The 16,278-nt window shown below is 29.9% G+C and overlaps 3 protein-coding genes across 4 annotated transcripts in view; 2 read left to right on the top strand and 1 right to left on the bottom strand.

Moving 5' to 3' along the window:
* The window catches only part of LOC106770758 (proteasome subunit alpha type-5), a 5,624-nt gene extending 5,098 nt beyond the window's left edge, over positions 1–526 (bottom strand). The window contains exon 1 of the mRNA XM_014656551.2: positions 407–526. The gene's annotated coding sequence lies outside the window, so the exon portion shown is untranslated. The remainder of the gene's footprint in view (positions 1–406) is intronic.
* Positions 527–1,435: 909 nt separating this feature from the next.
* LOC106771285 (pentatricopeptide repeat-containing protein At2g35130) lies at positions 1,436–5,407 on the top strand. Of its 2 annotated transcripts, XM_014657240.2 has the most exons (8): positions 1,436–1,482; positions 1,633–1,817; positions 1,912–2,144; positions 2,681–2,930; positions 3,307–3,452; positions 3,723–3,928; positions 4,273–4,397; positions 4,756–5,407. In XM_014657240.2, coding segments are annotated over exons 1-8 (1,731 nt in total). In that variant the 5' UTR covers positions 1,436–1,480; the 3' UTR covers positions 5,340–5,407. The 2 variants fall into 2 exon arrangements, with proteins under 2 accessions (XP_014512726.1, XP_014512725.1); XM_014657239.2 differs by lacking the exon at positions 1,436–1,482 and having other exon boundaries at positions 1,490–1,817.
* A 4,625-nt stretch (positions 5,408–10,032) lies between these two features.
* LOC106772823 (diphosphomevalonate decarboxylase MVD2, peroxisomal) lies at positions 10,033–15,807 on the top strand. The gene is made up of 10 exons (XM_014659425.2): positions 10,033–10,498; positions 11,325–11,523; positions 12,233–12,296; positions 12,405–12,468; positions 12,558–12,638; positions 13,451–13,537; positions 14,068–14,225; positions 14,337–14,385; positions 15,022–15,143; positions 15,240–15,807. Exons 1-10 carry the CDS (start codon positions 10,283–10,285, stop codon positions 15,460–15,462), a joined length of 1,263 nt encoding a protein of 420 aa, XP_014514911.1. The 5' UTR covers positions 10,033–10,282; the 3' UTR covers positions 15,463–15,807.
* Positions 15,808–16,278: the final 471 nt, after the last annotated feature.

Below are 16,278 nucleotides of genomic sequence, written 5' to 3'. Positions count from 1 at the left end.
CTCTCTCTCTCTCTCACACACACACACATCCTTTGATACCTTTTCTATAAAAATTTAAACACAAATTCCCTCAGATTCCCTCTCTTTACTTCGTTTCTTTAAATTTCTATGCCTCCATTAATCAACCCATTTAGTGTGATATTCACCGAATAACGACCGTGGCTGGTGCAGAAGCTCTCATACACACAGCCATACCCAGCTCAAAGCAACCACTGACTCACGAGCAATCATGAGTCAGCACACTATTGAGTAAACATCATCAGATCATCAATCCAAAGAATGGACAAGAATAGATTAGAATTGGAAACATACAGTGAATCAAAGAGGGGTAAGTGAGGAAAGGGAAAACGAAATTGAAATTGCAATGCAAAATAAAATCAAAACACTTAAGGGAAAAAAACCCTACCTCCTGTTGGATCTGCGAATGCCAAATGAGTGTCCCGCACTGCAGCAGAGGGTTCGGCTTTTGAGCTTAATTTGCTTGCTCAAGGGGCATTCTCAAAAGAGTCAAAAGTAAAATGGAAATAAATAAATAAAAATAATATCGATACTAATAAATATTTTTAACAGAAAATTACTATTAAAAAAATTAAAAGGTAATATAGTGTGGCATATGATATGAGGATGAGAAGTTTTTTTTTCTTTTTTAAGATAGAAAAGTTTATGTTGATGTAAAGAGAGTATTTATTGTAATATATTATATGATATCTTATTTAATTAGTTTTTAAATTAATTTAATTAATATAAAAACGTTGAATAATTTTTTAAAAAATAGTTTATTTTAAAATTTTAAACTTATTACAAATTACAATTTACAATTTGTTTATATTTCAATAGATTCTTTATATTTTAAATTTCATTACAAATTAGAGTAATAAATATTTTATTAATTTGAAATAATAAAGATTACTTATCCGTTTATATTAATTGAAATGCTATTTATATTAATCACAAAATTTTATATATATTTTTTAAATGTAAGTAAAATAATGGGATAAGATAAGAAAAAGTAATTTGCACCTCATTATTTATTTATTAAAAAATAGTAAAAATTTAATTAAAAATATAAAAAAAATACATAATTGATTAAATTAAATAAATGTAATAACAAATTAAAAGCATCAAAATTTATATAAAGGACACAAATATTAAAACAATTTTTTTATAAATTCTTTTTAAATTCCTAAAAATGATTAATTATTTTTCATAAGTAAAAAAAAAATGATTGGGTAAGAAATGGAAAATACAAAAATCATATTATTTTTTGCTAGATTTTGTTGTCAGATCAGATCATAGATTTAATTCTTACAATTACAAGCCATGAAATTGGTCTTCCATTTGAACCCTTCCTAAGATCTTTTCATTGATATTTGCTTTCATTTGTCCGTTTGTTCCATATCAAAAGGCCCATTTTTTTCTCCAGTTAGAAAAAAAAATCCAATCATTCATTATCCATTCGGACTTTCTCCTACTTGCCTTCATGTAAGCTCCATCAATTTTTCTTCATTTCAAATTTGTGTTCCATTCTTTCTCATAGATGTTTGTACATGGTCTGTCACATTGACACATGACATAGTTATGCCACTTCACTCTTGAAGCGCCACTGAAACTTAAATGTTGGCTCATGCACAGGTTAAATTCTATATGCACTCTAAGCCACACCCTTATAGAACCGCGAGCTTGCATGAATGATTCTGAATGGAAAGGTAATGATTCTAGTAGTGTGGCTCTGGAGAAGTTCAAAAGAGACAGCGTTTACATTGACAGAAATGGGAAACTAAGGAACTTCAATCATAAGAAAGTGTCCAGGAAAAAATGTAACAAACTCTTGAAACATGAGTATGTTCGCTTGTTCATTGAAACATGTGTGTTTGTGTCCTGTTTGAAAAGTGTGTAGTTTTATATGACCAGGTGGTTCTTTGAGAGGACGTGGATGGAAATACGGTTCTGGGTTTGTTGATGGGATTTTCCCTGTGTTGAGTCCAACTGCACAGGAGATTCTGGATTTCCTTGAAAAGGGTGTGGAGAGTGAGGGCATTTGGAGCTCGCTGGACAAGTTTCCAGCCACTCTTGACTTATGGGATGATATTTTCACAGTGGCTGTTCAACTTCGGATGAGGAAAAAATGGGATTCAATCATTTGGGTCAGAAACTCACATTGCTGCCTTCAAACTTCTCGTTTTTTCATTTTTGCATGGCTATTGTCTTTTATTGGATTATTAAACATGATTATGCCTCTCAAAAGATGCTACAATATAGCAATTTTTAGTGTAGGCCTTTGTTAAACCATTTTATCTTCAGTTGATTGTAATGTTTTGTAACTCCACTCTTAGTTTTCTGTTTTACTCTAGATTAACTACTCTCATTCTCTTTCTCTTACTAAAATATGTTGTGTCTGTCGCTAGTATTGATAATGACACCATATGTTTCATAAACCTTTTTCTTCTTCTAGCAGATTTACCTTGCTGGTAATGTTTTTGCCTGTCAAATTCTTTGAAGTGTTAACTGTATAGGTTGCCTGTTAAATCCATCATACACTCATGTTCATGTGTCACCTGTTATTGTCTATTTTATGGGACTAAAGTGGCATGAATACTAGGGAAGTGACACTAAATTTTTGTTTTTGTTTAAGGAAGTTATCAGTTTGTTTTGGTATTTCATAACAGAAAAAACTGTACAGATATGTAGATGGATACTGCTAAGGAGCTCCTATAAGCCAGATGTAATCTGCTATAACTTACTCATAGATGCTTTTGGGCAAAAGCTTTTATACAAGGAGGCTGAATCCACATATCTGCAGCTTCTTGAGACTCGATGCATTCCCACTGAAGATACCTATGCCCTTCTTATAAAGGCTTATTGCTTGTCTGGGTTGCTAGAAAAGGCAGAAGCAGTCTTTGCAGAAACGAGAAATTATGGTCTTCCTTCAAGTATGTTCCTGAATTACCTTGTTCATCCACACATGTTGTGACTTTGAGGACTAGTACAATGTAGGTAACCTTAGTATAAAACTGAAGACACTGCCAAATTACTCTAGTACTAGTTTGTATTCAAAAAAATGTCATTTCGTTGCTCTTTCCACGGATTCCTCAAGGGTCATCTTAGTTAGACATGATGTTAGGGGAAGTGAAAAACACATTTTATGTAACTTGTTTTCACCAACTTTGGTTTTCTTCGGCATTTATTGAGGTTATTCCAAACTTTACCCAATAATTTTTGTATGGAAAACTTTTATGTGCATCCATGTTTTATTACTGGAAATTTGATCCTTTAAAATAGCTAACCACATGAGAATAAATAATCCAGGTGCAGTTGTATACAATGCTTATATAAATGGGTTAATGAAAGGAGGAAATTCTCACAAAGTAGAAGAGATTTTCCAGAGAATGAAGAGGGATGCGTGCAAGCCAACCACTGAAACTTATACCATGTTGATAAATCTATATGGAAAGGTGAGCTTATGAAGATTCTATATTTTCTGTCTGTAATTTTACTTTTGACATTTTCTGTAAGATCTGGTTTGATGGGTTTCAAAATTAGGCAACAAAGTTTGTGACTGTCCTCGACTAAACCAAATCTGTGTAACTGTTGATGACCTTCACAGCTACAAAGATGACACATTTTCAAGTCATTTATGATATATAGACTTTTATGCATACATTTTAGTGTTTTCTTTACAGTGCAGTCATAACATAAAGTTTTAAAATTTAAAAATTATGCAGGCTGGTAAATCCTTTATGGCCTTAAAAATGTTCCATGAAATGACGAACCAAAAGTGCAAACCTAACATTTGCACATACACTGCTCTGGTGAATGCATTTGCGAGAGAAGGACTGTGCGAGAAAGCAGAAGAAGTGTTTGAGCAAATGCAAGAAGCAGGGCTTGAACCTGATGTATATACTTATAATGCCCTCATGGAAGCTTACAGGTTGTTACGTAAGAGGCATGAATGCCTCTTTGATTGTGATTTATTATCCCTTTAATCTGTCTTTCTTTATTCACTTCTCTTAGATAACCGTGAATCCATGATATTTAAGATGTTCTGCAGAAGAAACTTAATAAATGCAGTGAACTTACATGACAAATAGGCTTTATCAGGTTATTTTGGATAACTGATAAAAACTGAGGTTGAGTTAGAAGGTTTACTACTGTAAATTTTTATAAAAGTTGTCTCTGTCGAATGTGTCAATTCCATATTTTTAGTGTTCTCTGGTATTAATTGCAATGGTTTCATATCTAGGAAAAATATCAAGAATTTTCTTCTTCCAACAGTCGTGCAGGTTATCCTTATGGAGCTGCAGAAATTTTTTCACTGATGCAGCACATGGGATGTGAACCAGATAGAGCCTCGTATAATATATTGGTAGATGCATATGGTAGAGCGGGTTTTCAAGATGGTAATTACCTTCTCTTGGAAGTTATCATTATGTTTTGTTAATTCAAATGAAATAGCCTATCAGAAAATCTCATGAATTGATCCCAAAAGTTTGCATTACCTATCTGTAAATAACGTTATTTCAGATATCCCCACCCCACAAAAAAAGGTGAAAACTTTCTTGCAAATTCGGTAAAATTTATTCATTCTGGACTATCTACTTCAGAATCTTGATCTGGGTTTGTACATACGAGAGATACACATACACTGCAACCAGTATGCTGAAATTTTTTGTCACGTATAGTCTTCAGATCTGTTTATCCACTTTACTGGTCTGATACATTGTTTTTTCTCTGCACTTCCTTATGAATGAAACTCAGATGCTGAAGCTGTTTTTGAAGATATGAAAAGAGTGGGAATAACACCAACAATGAAATCTCATATGGTTCTTCTTTCTGCCTACTCTAAAATGGGCAGTGTGAACAAGTGTGAGGAGATTCTCAACCAAATGTCTAAATCTGGTCTGAAACTAGACACCTATGTTCTGAACAGCATGCTAAACCTGTACGGACGTTTAGGCCAATTTGCAAAAATGGAAGAAGTTCTGACAGTAATGGAAAAAGGATCATATGTAGCTGATATCAGTACCTACAATATCTTGATAAATAGGTATGGACAAGCAGGGTTTATTGAGAGAATGGAAGAGTTTTTTCAGTTGCTACCTGGCAAAGGTTTAAAACCTGATGTGGTAACTTGGACTTCACGTATTGGAGCCTACTCCAAGAAAAAGCTTTACTTGAGATGCTTAGAAATATTTGAAGAAATGATTGATTCTGGTTGTTACCCAGATGGAGGAACGGCTAAGGTTCTTCTTGCAGCATGTTCCAACCAAGATCAGACAGAGCAGGTTACTACTGTGATTAGAACAATGCACAAAGATATGAACACTGAATTGCCAGTTTAACTTGTTTGATCTTTCAGCTGCTACTGTAAACAAGGTGTTACACATACGATTTTTTTTAATAAAATGTTCAAAAGTACATTACTTTAATAAGATGAAAAATGATTACATGAAGTAGCATAATGCTATTTTTTTTTATCCTGCAATAACTAAAATTTAGCCTCTGATAATTGGTTAAACTTTTAGAAAAATTTACTTTTCTGTCATAAAATTGATTCATCTTGAATGAGAATTTGCTTTTATGAGTTATTTTTTTTTTTGGGTACAAATAAAGTCATATATAAGAAAAAATAAGAGATTGACATGGATTTATATACACATAAGATACTTTCATTACTTTCATTGATAAAAGATCTTTTGGAGTGATACTAAAAATATATCCGTAAAAAATTATGAGTGTGTATCGTGAAATTAAAGTTAATTCTAAAGTTAAAATGAATATAAGAACTATTTATATGAAGGGAATGTACAATATATTTTTATATCAATTAAATGTAACTATTAAGATTTTATTTTTTATGATTTATTACATACATGCAATTCTATTTTTTAAGTATTCGTTACAATCTATAATACCCTCTATCTATTAAAGTGATCATGTGTATCAGATGTGTGAAAATAAAATTATACAATTTAAATTTCTAGTTTTTATTTATAATTTTTAATTAAAACTTTGTTTTTTTGTCTATAATCTTTAACTAATGATTATAAATAAATTGTTGAATCTTAAAAAAGTATTATACGGAGTTGCAAAATAATAAAACAAACATAACAAAATAATGTGATCATAATATATATTATGACATGTGTATATTTCATGAATAAAATTTTAGTTTTACACCCAATAACATAAAGAAAAAATGGCACTGACAATTATATTATTGATAGAATTCAATAAATTTATGTAAATTATATTATTTATTTTGTTTTACTTAATAATTAGTTAGGATGAAATCCTTCAATTGTACTTTGATTTTTACGCTATTTGCTTCTAATGCTTAAATTTCAAACTTTGTTTTCTCTGGTATCAACTTTATAATTTATTTTTCTCCAGATCTCAGCTATAATAACGATTCTTGTAATAAGATTTATCCCATGACAACTACATTGTCTTCATTTTTATTTTCAAAGTCTAAATTTATTCTAATTTTCGTTCTTTGAGATTTTTTTTTTATCTAATCATAGTTCTCAATAGCTAGGTAACAAGTATATGTATTTTTCAACATTTATTCATCATCATCATTTTAAATACTGTTTAAATAATTGTTTGAAATGAAAGTTCTATCAAATTAAATATAATATTATAAAATATTTAATATTAATACCAATGTAAAATATAAGAAAAGAAAAAAATTATAATTACGTAAATTTATTTCCGAATATCAAATATCATGATAAAAATTAAATAATCATAAAAATAAAAATAATAAAATGTATTTAATTTACACTGTATCATTTTAGTTAAACCACATAACCATATACATAATCGATATTATAATAAGATAGAAAATACTCAAAGAGTATGAGTAAATGTTGTAAATTTTGAAAAGTAATAATTGAAAGAGAATAAAAACAATTCTACAATAAAAGAAAAAAATAACTACTTTTAAGAAACTATAAATATTTTAATAATTTAAAATAGGAACTAATACTAAAATAAAAAATATAACAACATATATATATATATATATATATATATATATATAATTTTATATTATTTATATTTATATCAATTTTTAAAAAATATGAATGTAAAAAAAAATCATTAAAATTGGAATAAAATCAAAAAATTAAGAATTTATTTTTCACCAGTACTTTTAAAATGCATAACTTATTTTATCATCGAGACTCTTAAAATGTGTTATATAAATAAACGCACTATCATAACCAAAATTAAAAATGTAGTGCTTATTCTTAATCGACCTATAATAAAAAAAATCCATTCATGTATTTCGCTTAAATATTAATTTAAAAAATACTGGTAGATTATTTACAGATATTGGTGAGTATTTAAAAATAATAATTTATAGATTTAAATAAAATAATACAAAAATATAAAATAAAATTTAAATATAAATTAAAATTTAATTTTAATTAAGTTTAACTTAATAAAATTAAATTTTAATTTAAATTAAAATCAACATAATAAAATATAAATTAATTTTTTATTTTATTTTTTATTAATACTAATATTGCAAAAAGATTCATACATATTAAATTATTCGTTATCTAATAATTAAAAATGTCCATTTAAAATATACATTCCGCAAGTAGTGCAAACATAAATACTTTTTATATTCCTTACCAAAACCATATATTTTCTATTATCGTATGTGCCAAATAAATTAAGCAGTGGTGTATGATTTCATGTGCATAGCCTATACAGTAACATGTGTTTTTTTAGTTGAAAACACACAACACGTTTGTGTATTTGTCGGTATTATTATAGAATTACACGATTTTAGAAAAATATTCATTATTCAGAAGTATCATTTCATATAATTTATCATTTGTCAACAAAATAACTGGGGGTGTTTTGGTGAACAATCAATTACTCTCAGGGCTAAGTAGAAAAATAGCTTTTATAAAAATATTAAAAAAATTAAAACAATGCTTTTATGATTAAAGAATAAGAAAGCATGTGAAACATTCCTTTAACAATGAGAGGACCATCTTTCTCAACAATGTGCTAAGGGTATCAACTATTTAAAAAAAAAAAACAAAATATTAAATTACCAAAGGTCAACCTATATTTTTTACCATTTTTTAACAAATATTACTTACCATTAACCATAATAAATAAATCGAAACAAACACAACCTTAAACATATGATATAAAAATTTACAAAATATAATTTATCATACTCAATAATCTAGTTAAAATAAATATCGTTTTGCCAAAACATCATTAAAATTGTGACGGAAGAAACCATAAAACGAAAAATACATTTGATATTTGATTTTTTTTAATATAATAAAAAAATTATATAGGAGATTAATCTTTTTTATTTTGAATATCATATTTTATTTATAATAAAAGAAATATATGAATTAAACTAAAAATACAAACAATAATAATAAACTAACTAAAAATAAAAAATAAAAATAATATATCTAACCGATCTGAATAATATCATTAAAAAAATTTAAGATTTGAATATTTATATTTATTGTGAAATTTTCTTTAAGTCTACCATTAAAAATGATAAACCATCATCTTACATTTTGATTAAAGACACATATTTCTACTATTTTTAATAGTCGTGTAAATCGTGCTTAACATCTCACTTAAATTTGATATTAAAATAATAAATTTCATTTTTTAAATTTATTATATAAACTCTTAATATTTTTTTTTTTTTGGAATCGATTATATTTCTATAGTCTATATTTTTTCTATAATAAATATTAATTAATTAAAATATAAAATAATTCAAATAAATAAAAATAAAATGAAAAATATTATTTTTAATTAGATGGTAGAAGGGTGTAGAAAATTAAGGGAGGTGCATGTAAAAATTTCCATAATTTAATAGTTAAATTTTAAGATTTTATGCAGACGTGATTTGGTAGTTATCCTATTTAAAAATATGGAAGCACGCATGTGTTTGTTGCTCGTGGTACACGAGGATTCTGCAAAACAAAATACAAAGGAAGGTGTTACGCGTGGTACAAACTTTCCTTAAAATAAAAAATTATTAACCTTCCTTAAAAACTATTGTATTGTTAGAAACAAACAACACATTTTGTATTCAAATTTTCTCTTTGACAAGTTAAGGGAAAATTAATAATAAAAAATATATTCGAAAATAAATAAATATAGATAAGAGTTTCTTTTAATAACATAAAGGACATGTATAAGTTTCATCAATAATTACTTTTAGATGAAAAATGTCATTAATCATTCATAATAATTTGACACAAGTCCACTTCATCATTTTTGTTAATATCGTAATTTGCTTTTTTTTATTTATTTTAATCCTTAAATTTATTTTTAATCATATTTATTTTTGTTAAAAAGTTTAATGTGTCTCATTTTTTAAATTAATGTTAATAGAGCTTTTAAGTTTATTATAAAAAATTTAAGTCCTGTTATCTTAATTTTTCTCAATTTTAATATATAATATAAAAGATCATAATTTTTTTAAATATAAAATAAAAACTCAATTATTTGAAAAAAATAGAAATTCAATTAAAAAAATATAAAAATCAACATACATTAAGCTTCTAAAGATAAAATTAAACTACTAATTAAACTTAAATAAAGTTATGAAACTTTAATATGTATTTCACTGAAGACTTTATATATTTTTCACACAGATAATTAATTCTATTTGAAAACGATAGGGATTAGTGTAGGTAAATATTTATTTGAAATTATAAATAGTATTAATTTTTTGCACTAAAATACTTTTATTAATATCACACTTAATTAATAGCAACGACAGATCATAAAATTTATTAATGTCTACAAACAAATTACTAGAATATACAAAAATTGCTTTAAAAAATAGATGACAAATCCCCCCGTGACTTCTACACAGTCATTATGAGGAAAGACACTACTACTTACTGATTAATTATAATTAATTACAATTAATGATGGCTGTGTGAGAAGTTAGAAGTGTAATTACTAAATACAGATGAAGTTGTTGAGGGAAGGGAAGAAACATACATTTATTTATGAGTGAGAATGAAAATGAGATTCCAAGACTAAAACCAATGCAGAGTTAATTAATAATTCATAATAATTCATGCATTGGCTTTGGTTTGATTTTCATTTTCATGCTATATAAAACCTTATTCTGCTTCCAATTACGCTCTCATTTCAATTCCAATTCCGCATTCACAATCTCATCTCTCTCTCTTTTTTTGCTTCTAAACCCAAGCCTTTCTTACCTTTCTTGTGTAATATCATATCTACGGCTGTTCATTGATCGATTGTAATGGCGAGTGAGTCGCAAAATTGGGTGGTGATGGTGACGGCGCAGACGCCAACTAACATTGCTGTTATCAAGTATTGGGGGAAAAGAGACGAAACCCTGATCTTACCGGTTAATGACAGTATCAGTGTCACTCTCGATCCCGCTCACCTCTGCACTACCACCACTGTTGCTGTTAGTCCCACTTTCCACCAGGATCGCATGTGGCTCAATGGCAAGGTAAATTTTATTTTCCTGTCTCATTTATGTTTCTTTTTTTTTCTTCTCCTGCTTGTGTTTTGTGGGTTGTAGGGAATTAAAATCAACGTTTTTGTGTTGAGAATTGGGTTTTTGTTAGAAAAAGAAGCGGAGTTATTATGTCATTATGTCTTCGTGAAGAAGTAGTGCAGGCTTTTTTACACTTCAAAAGCATTTAGAGTGAATCTTTGATAGGTTAGGAGGAAAAAAAGGAACAAATCAACGAGATCAAATGAATAAAACTTGTTCTTTAGTTTTTTTTTTTTTTTTGCATGATCCGATTTTAAGTTAGGGAGATTGTTGATTTATTTATTTATTCTTAAATCGTTAATTTTCAAAAATGGCGGAGGCAGGGTTTGTGTTGAGAAGGCCCCAAAGAAAAATGCCTCGAGTTTTCTTTCTCTCGGGTTGGGACAGTTTTTTTTTATTTTTTATTTTTTTATTTTTTTATATGTGGAACTTAAAGGGAGTTAGAAATTTTGGGGGTGATCATGGCGTCCTCATATCACCCCTGGCTCGGCTACTGCAGATAAGTGGTTGTTGAAAAGTTTGCTCGACAGTCTTAATCACTGTGCAATTAGATCACGCTCTTTACATCTCTTTTATTTTGTGGGATTCCCTTCTGCCAACTGTTTATTTGTAGTATGTTTCTCTATAATGTTTAGTTTTCGGAAAGATTGACGAGTAAAAAATGGAAAGGGATAAAAAAGGAGCCTTCTAGCATGACTAGAAGATGATGAATAGAGATTTGTTATTATACTTGTTTCTGTTTTTGATTCTTGGAATGTGGTTGTGCTGGTTAGTGTAGGAGATTTCTCTTTCTGGGGGCAGGTTCCAGAATTGTTTAAGGGAGATTCGCACTCGGGCTTGTGATGTAGAGGATGAGAAAAGAGGTATTAAGATAAAAAAGGAGGATTGGAGCAAATTGCACGTCCACATTGCTTCATACAACAATTTCCCTACTGCGGCAGGGCTGGCTTCATCAGCTGCGGGTTTTGCCTGCCTTGGTAATACAAAGTTAATCTTGATTTTTTGTTTGTGCTTTCTTTCATTCACCAGTTGTGACAATTGAGTGGATTGCTTTGTAGATATTGCCAAGATTTGGGCATTCTTCCATTTAGTTCTAACAACTTATTTTGCCTTCTATATTTCAAAATGATCATCTTTCCATACTTTGAGCTTAATGCGGGATGCTTGAGTCATTCTATCAAATCTGATTGTGATTAGTTGGTTGTTTTAGCTGGTTTAAGATTTGTTATTCCAGAGTAAATATGGCAAGAATGGTGATAAAGAAACTCACTAGGAAGACAAATTGTAGCTGGTACTGATATGATAAAATTTCTCGTGGATACTGCACTTTGGTAACAATTAGCTTGAAGTATGTTTTAATATTTATTCAATATTCTGTCATGGAGAATGGTTTTCCTGTTCAAACATGCTTATTTCATAAAGCATGTTTTATTCCTTAGAATTGAACTCATAGGAGCAGCATCATTTTTTATTCAATAATATTTTGAACATTGCATCTCTCCCTTTATATTCTTTAGATTTATGTGTAGATATGCAAATTTCAGTTTTGTTGTGTCTACCACACAAACTTCATCAAATTTCCATGCTTTCTTATTTGAAACAGCAAGGCTCTCGGTGCTTGTTAATTTTATATTAGGCATAATATTAGTTACCACCTGTTATAACGATTTTGTTTTCTATTTGCAGCTTATGCCCTCGGGAAGCTAATGAATGTCAAAGAGGATGAAAGCCAGCTATCTGCTATTGCAAGGTCTTTCTTTTGTTAATGGGTTTAAAACTTGCAAGCTGTTATGGGATTGTTTGGACAGTTTGGATCTTAGTAACATGTTGCACCTGTGAAAATTGTCATTGTGTGCAGGCAAGGATCAGGTAGTGCTTGTCGCAGCTTATTTGGGGGATTTGTGAAGTGGGTAATGGGAAAAGTAAGTTTATTTGTTTTCTAATTTATATTTTGATACAATACCATGCTATCTGAGAATCCATTCTAATTTTTGCTTTTCAACATTTATAGGAGGATAATGGAAGTGATAGTCTCGCAGTTCAACTTGCTGATGAAAAGCACTGGGATGATCTTGTTATTGTAATTGCTGTGGTATGACACTTTCAGTCTCTTTTATTGAGTGAACGGGTTTGCTGTTGAGTTCTGACTTAATATTTCATTAAAATGGTTTGTTGTGGTCATTTCTCAATGTAAAGCCCATAGGTTTCCAGTTTCTCATTTCTTTCAAGCTTTGTCAGTCAGTTCATTTTTTTTTTTTATTATTGTGCTAAACGTGACTTCGCTTTGGTGTCAACTTTTTCCACTAAAAGTGCTGGTTCTTATTCATTTGATGTTATTATCTATCCCATAGAAACAGTGGTATTATGGTATCTCAGTTCGCTAACCTGATAATAATCATTTTATCAGTTGGATATGTGCTTTCTTCAGATCATAGAACTCCATATGCTTGAAATTTGTTATTTGTTTTTACCCCACTCAGTGAACACTAAACTTTGTTTGTCCATATCATGTATGATTAATTTTTTGCAACATCACTGCATGTAAGTTAAGTGTTTGCATTTTTTTTATGGCTGCTTTCCCTTTTTAATATTTCCTGATTGAGTTTTTAATTATTCTATGAAGCAAAATAGTTTAAAATGCTTCATTATTGTTTGATATCATATCTTTTTTTTCTTTAGCAAAAGTTTTTTGTGTTATTGAAGTATCCTACATATATATCTTTTATTGAATCATAAGTATAATAAATTTAGATCTTGATTTTTATTTTTTAATATGTCGATTCCATGTTATTCTTTTTGTAGATGACACTATTCTATTTCATCCTGGTACTATGTGACTGCTACACTGTATCATATCATATCCCATACTTTACTCAATACTGTCATTTTGTTATCTATTTCTAGGTTAGTTCTCGGCAGAAGGAAACAAGTAGCACCTCTGGAATGCGTGAGAGTGTTGAAACAAGTTTACTTTTACAACACAGAGCAAAGGTACTTCATCCCTTTGTACAAGTTTTGTACCACTAACCATGTGGATGGTTATTTTCTTGCTCTTGTTTTTATTACAATAAAGACCTTCCTATAAGGTCTTTTTGGCTTATTTCAATAAGCTTTGATAGCCACACTTCGGAATAAGCTCTGGTTGAGTAAGTGCTTTATTGAATTATTTACCCAAATACACTTATATGACACCAAAGAAAGGAATTCATTGTTTTTTTTCTTAGCACCTGGATATTATGGGATTTTAATTACTAAAATCGGGGAGAAAATTGTTATTCTGGTGCATTTTGTCCTCCCTAAGAAACTTACCTCAAGCTACGTACCATTTTTAAGTATAGAATTTATTTTCCACTGTTATGCTGTCAATTTCAATGTTTGAACGCAAATACTTGTTATTAATTATTGCTTTTGAAGTTTGCGGGCTGTTCATTGCCCTTTCTAATACAAATAAGTAAAAACCTATCTCAGTGAGTTAGTTTGAACAATTTTTTTTATCTCGTTTTCTCATTTGGATGCAATAGGAAATTGTGCCAAAGAGGATACTGCAAATGGAAGAAGCCATTAAAAATCGTGATTTTGCATCTTTCTCACGATTGGCCTGTGCTGATAGCAACCAGTTTCATGCAGTCTGCCTGGATACATCCCCCCCTATATTTTACATGAATGATACGTCCCACAGGTAGTTACTATACTTGCAAGATGTGGTTATTAATATAATGTCTATGTCATTAAGTTACAGTATGACATGGTTCTTTCCTAATTCATTATTGATGGTGCATTTTTTCATCAGAATAATCAGCATCGCTGAAAAGTGGAACCGTTCAGAAGAAGCTCCCCAGGTTTGAGTTACTTTATTGGTCACATTATTGTCATATGTAGCACAGTTTATTCCAATGATCAAAATTTGTGAAGTTGATCTCAAATTAAAATAAATATTATTTGGAGTTTTATGATAATTTTTTTTTTATAATTATCTTAAAGTTTAAACTTAGGGATAGATCTTTTTGCATTCTGTAAGTTGTCTGTATCCTATTGATAATCATATATACTTCGAAAAGGATATATCCCCAAGTTTCGTTAGTGGTTGAATAATATGAGAACTATTATTGTTGTTATTCTTATTGTTATTATTATTCGTATTAGTATTACTTTTAAGAGAGCCTAGCAGAATATAAGTAATAACCAAACTTGTTTTCTTTATATAAAAGAACTATTTGGGATGACAGAAAAATAGAACTAGATAATGTAGTTTATGCGAGTGCAAAACAGAGAAGGGAACTAAGTGCCGAATGGATACAAAAGTTCAGGCTATCCAGTCTCTGAGAGATAAAAACTTCCTTGAATGACTTCCTTTCATGCTTTTTATCTTTTACTTGCAAGGAAACAAATGGAAAGAGAAGTGCTTCCTGTCTCCAATTTTGTGTACAGTGGTCTATATATTTCTGTTTTGATATTTATGTAGTTTTGACTTGCAGGTAGCTTATACATTTGATGCGGGGCCAAATGCTGTTCTGATTGCACGTGACAGGAAAGCTGCTACCCTTTTGGTTCAGAGGCTGCTTTATTACTTCCCTCCGAATTCAGATGACCTCGACAGGTGCTTTTTAAGCTTTTCAAGTTGCATGCATACTATTCTTAGAATTTTGTCAATCTCTTGAGTTTCTTACTTACCTGGAAAACACTCTCCCTTCAGTTACATTATTGGAGACAAGTCAATTGCAAAAGATGCTGGAATAAACGGAATAAAGGATGTGGAAGCTTTGCCACCTCCTCCAGAAATTAAAGATAACATTCCATCACAAAAATACAAGGGGGATATCAGTTACTTCATATGTACCAGACCTGGAAGGGGACCTGTTTTGCTTTCTGATAGCAGTCAAGCACTTCTTAACGATGAAACTGGACTTCCCAAGTAAGTTTATGGGACTGGTTGATCTAGTCTTCGTTGGGCTTCACTAGCAGCAGGCTTTGAGCCCTAAATATTGTGACTGGAGGACCCTTTCAAGGAAGTCCTGCACCCCTGGCATAATGATTTACTCATTACAAGTTCGCAGTTTTATTATTTGGGTATCCGTAGTTCTTGTTTCAGATACAGTTTAGGCTATTTTGATGGAGAAAATAAGTCTCTATCGTTTCTGTATTGAGAAAGCACCTTCATTTCACGTGAGCTTGTAAGTTAAACTTAGTTTTTTTCTGCGATCAATTTCCCTATTTTGCTATATTTATTCCATTGTACCTCTGCTTAAGAAGTTTCTTCTTCACCATGTGGACCCCTCACTCGTAATATTTTGTTCAAGCCTACACACAAGTAACCCAGCAGCCAAATAGAACCTGTATTATGCAAGTACAGGCATTGCACCATTGTTACTTGATTTCAATGCTGATAAATCTTGCTGCTTAGTGCACATTTCTTCATAACAGAAAACGTGTCCAATCTGTTACGCCATGAAGACGACACTTCCGTCAATTGCTTCACGTCAACGTTCTCTACGATGTCTATGGTATATGATTTATGACAAAGGTACACACATTGGACTGAATTATTACAGAACTAAATTAAACTTTAATTTAAATGAATTAAATTGACTTGCATATTTTAATAACTTAAATTGAATTATACTATTATGATCTGTTTAAATTATATAAATTGTTTGATTTATTATCAATTGGATCCTATCTTGAATATCATTTTTCATTATTAAAAATTATGTTTCAGTTTAATTTATACAGTC

The sequence above is a fragment of the Vigna radiata genome, chromosome 8 (assembly GCF_000741045.1).
Source record: "Vigna radiata var. radiata cultivar VC1973A chromosome 8, Vradiata_ver6, whole genome shotgun sequence".
Lineage (NCBI taxonomy): Eukaryota > Viridiplantae > Streptophyta > Magnoliopsida > Fabales > Fabaceae > Vigna > Vigna radiata.
The sequence above is the reverse complement of the archived record's forward strand: the minus strand, read 5'-3'. Positions and strand labels throughout refer to the sequence as shown.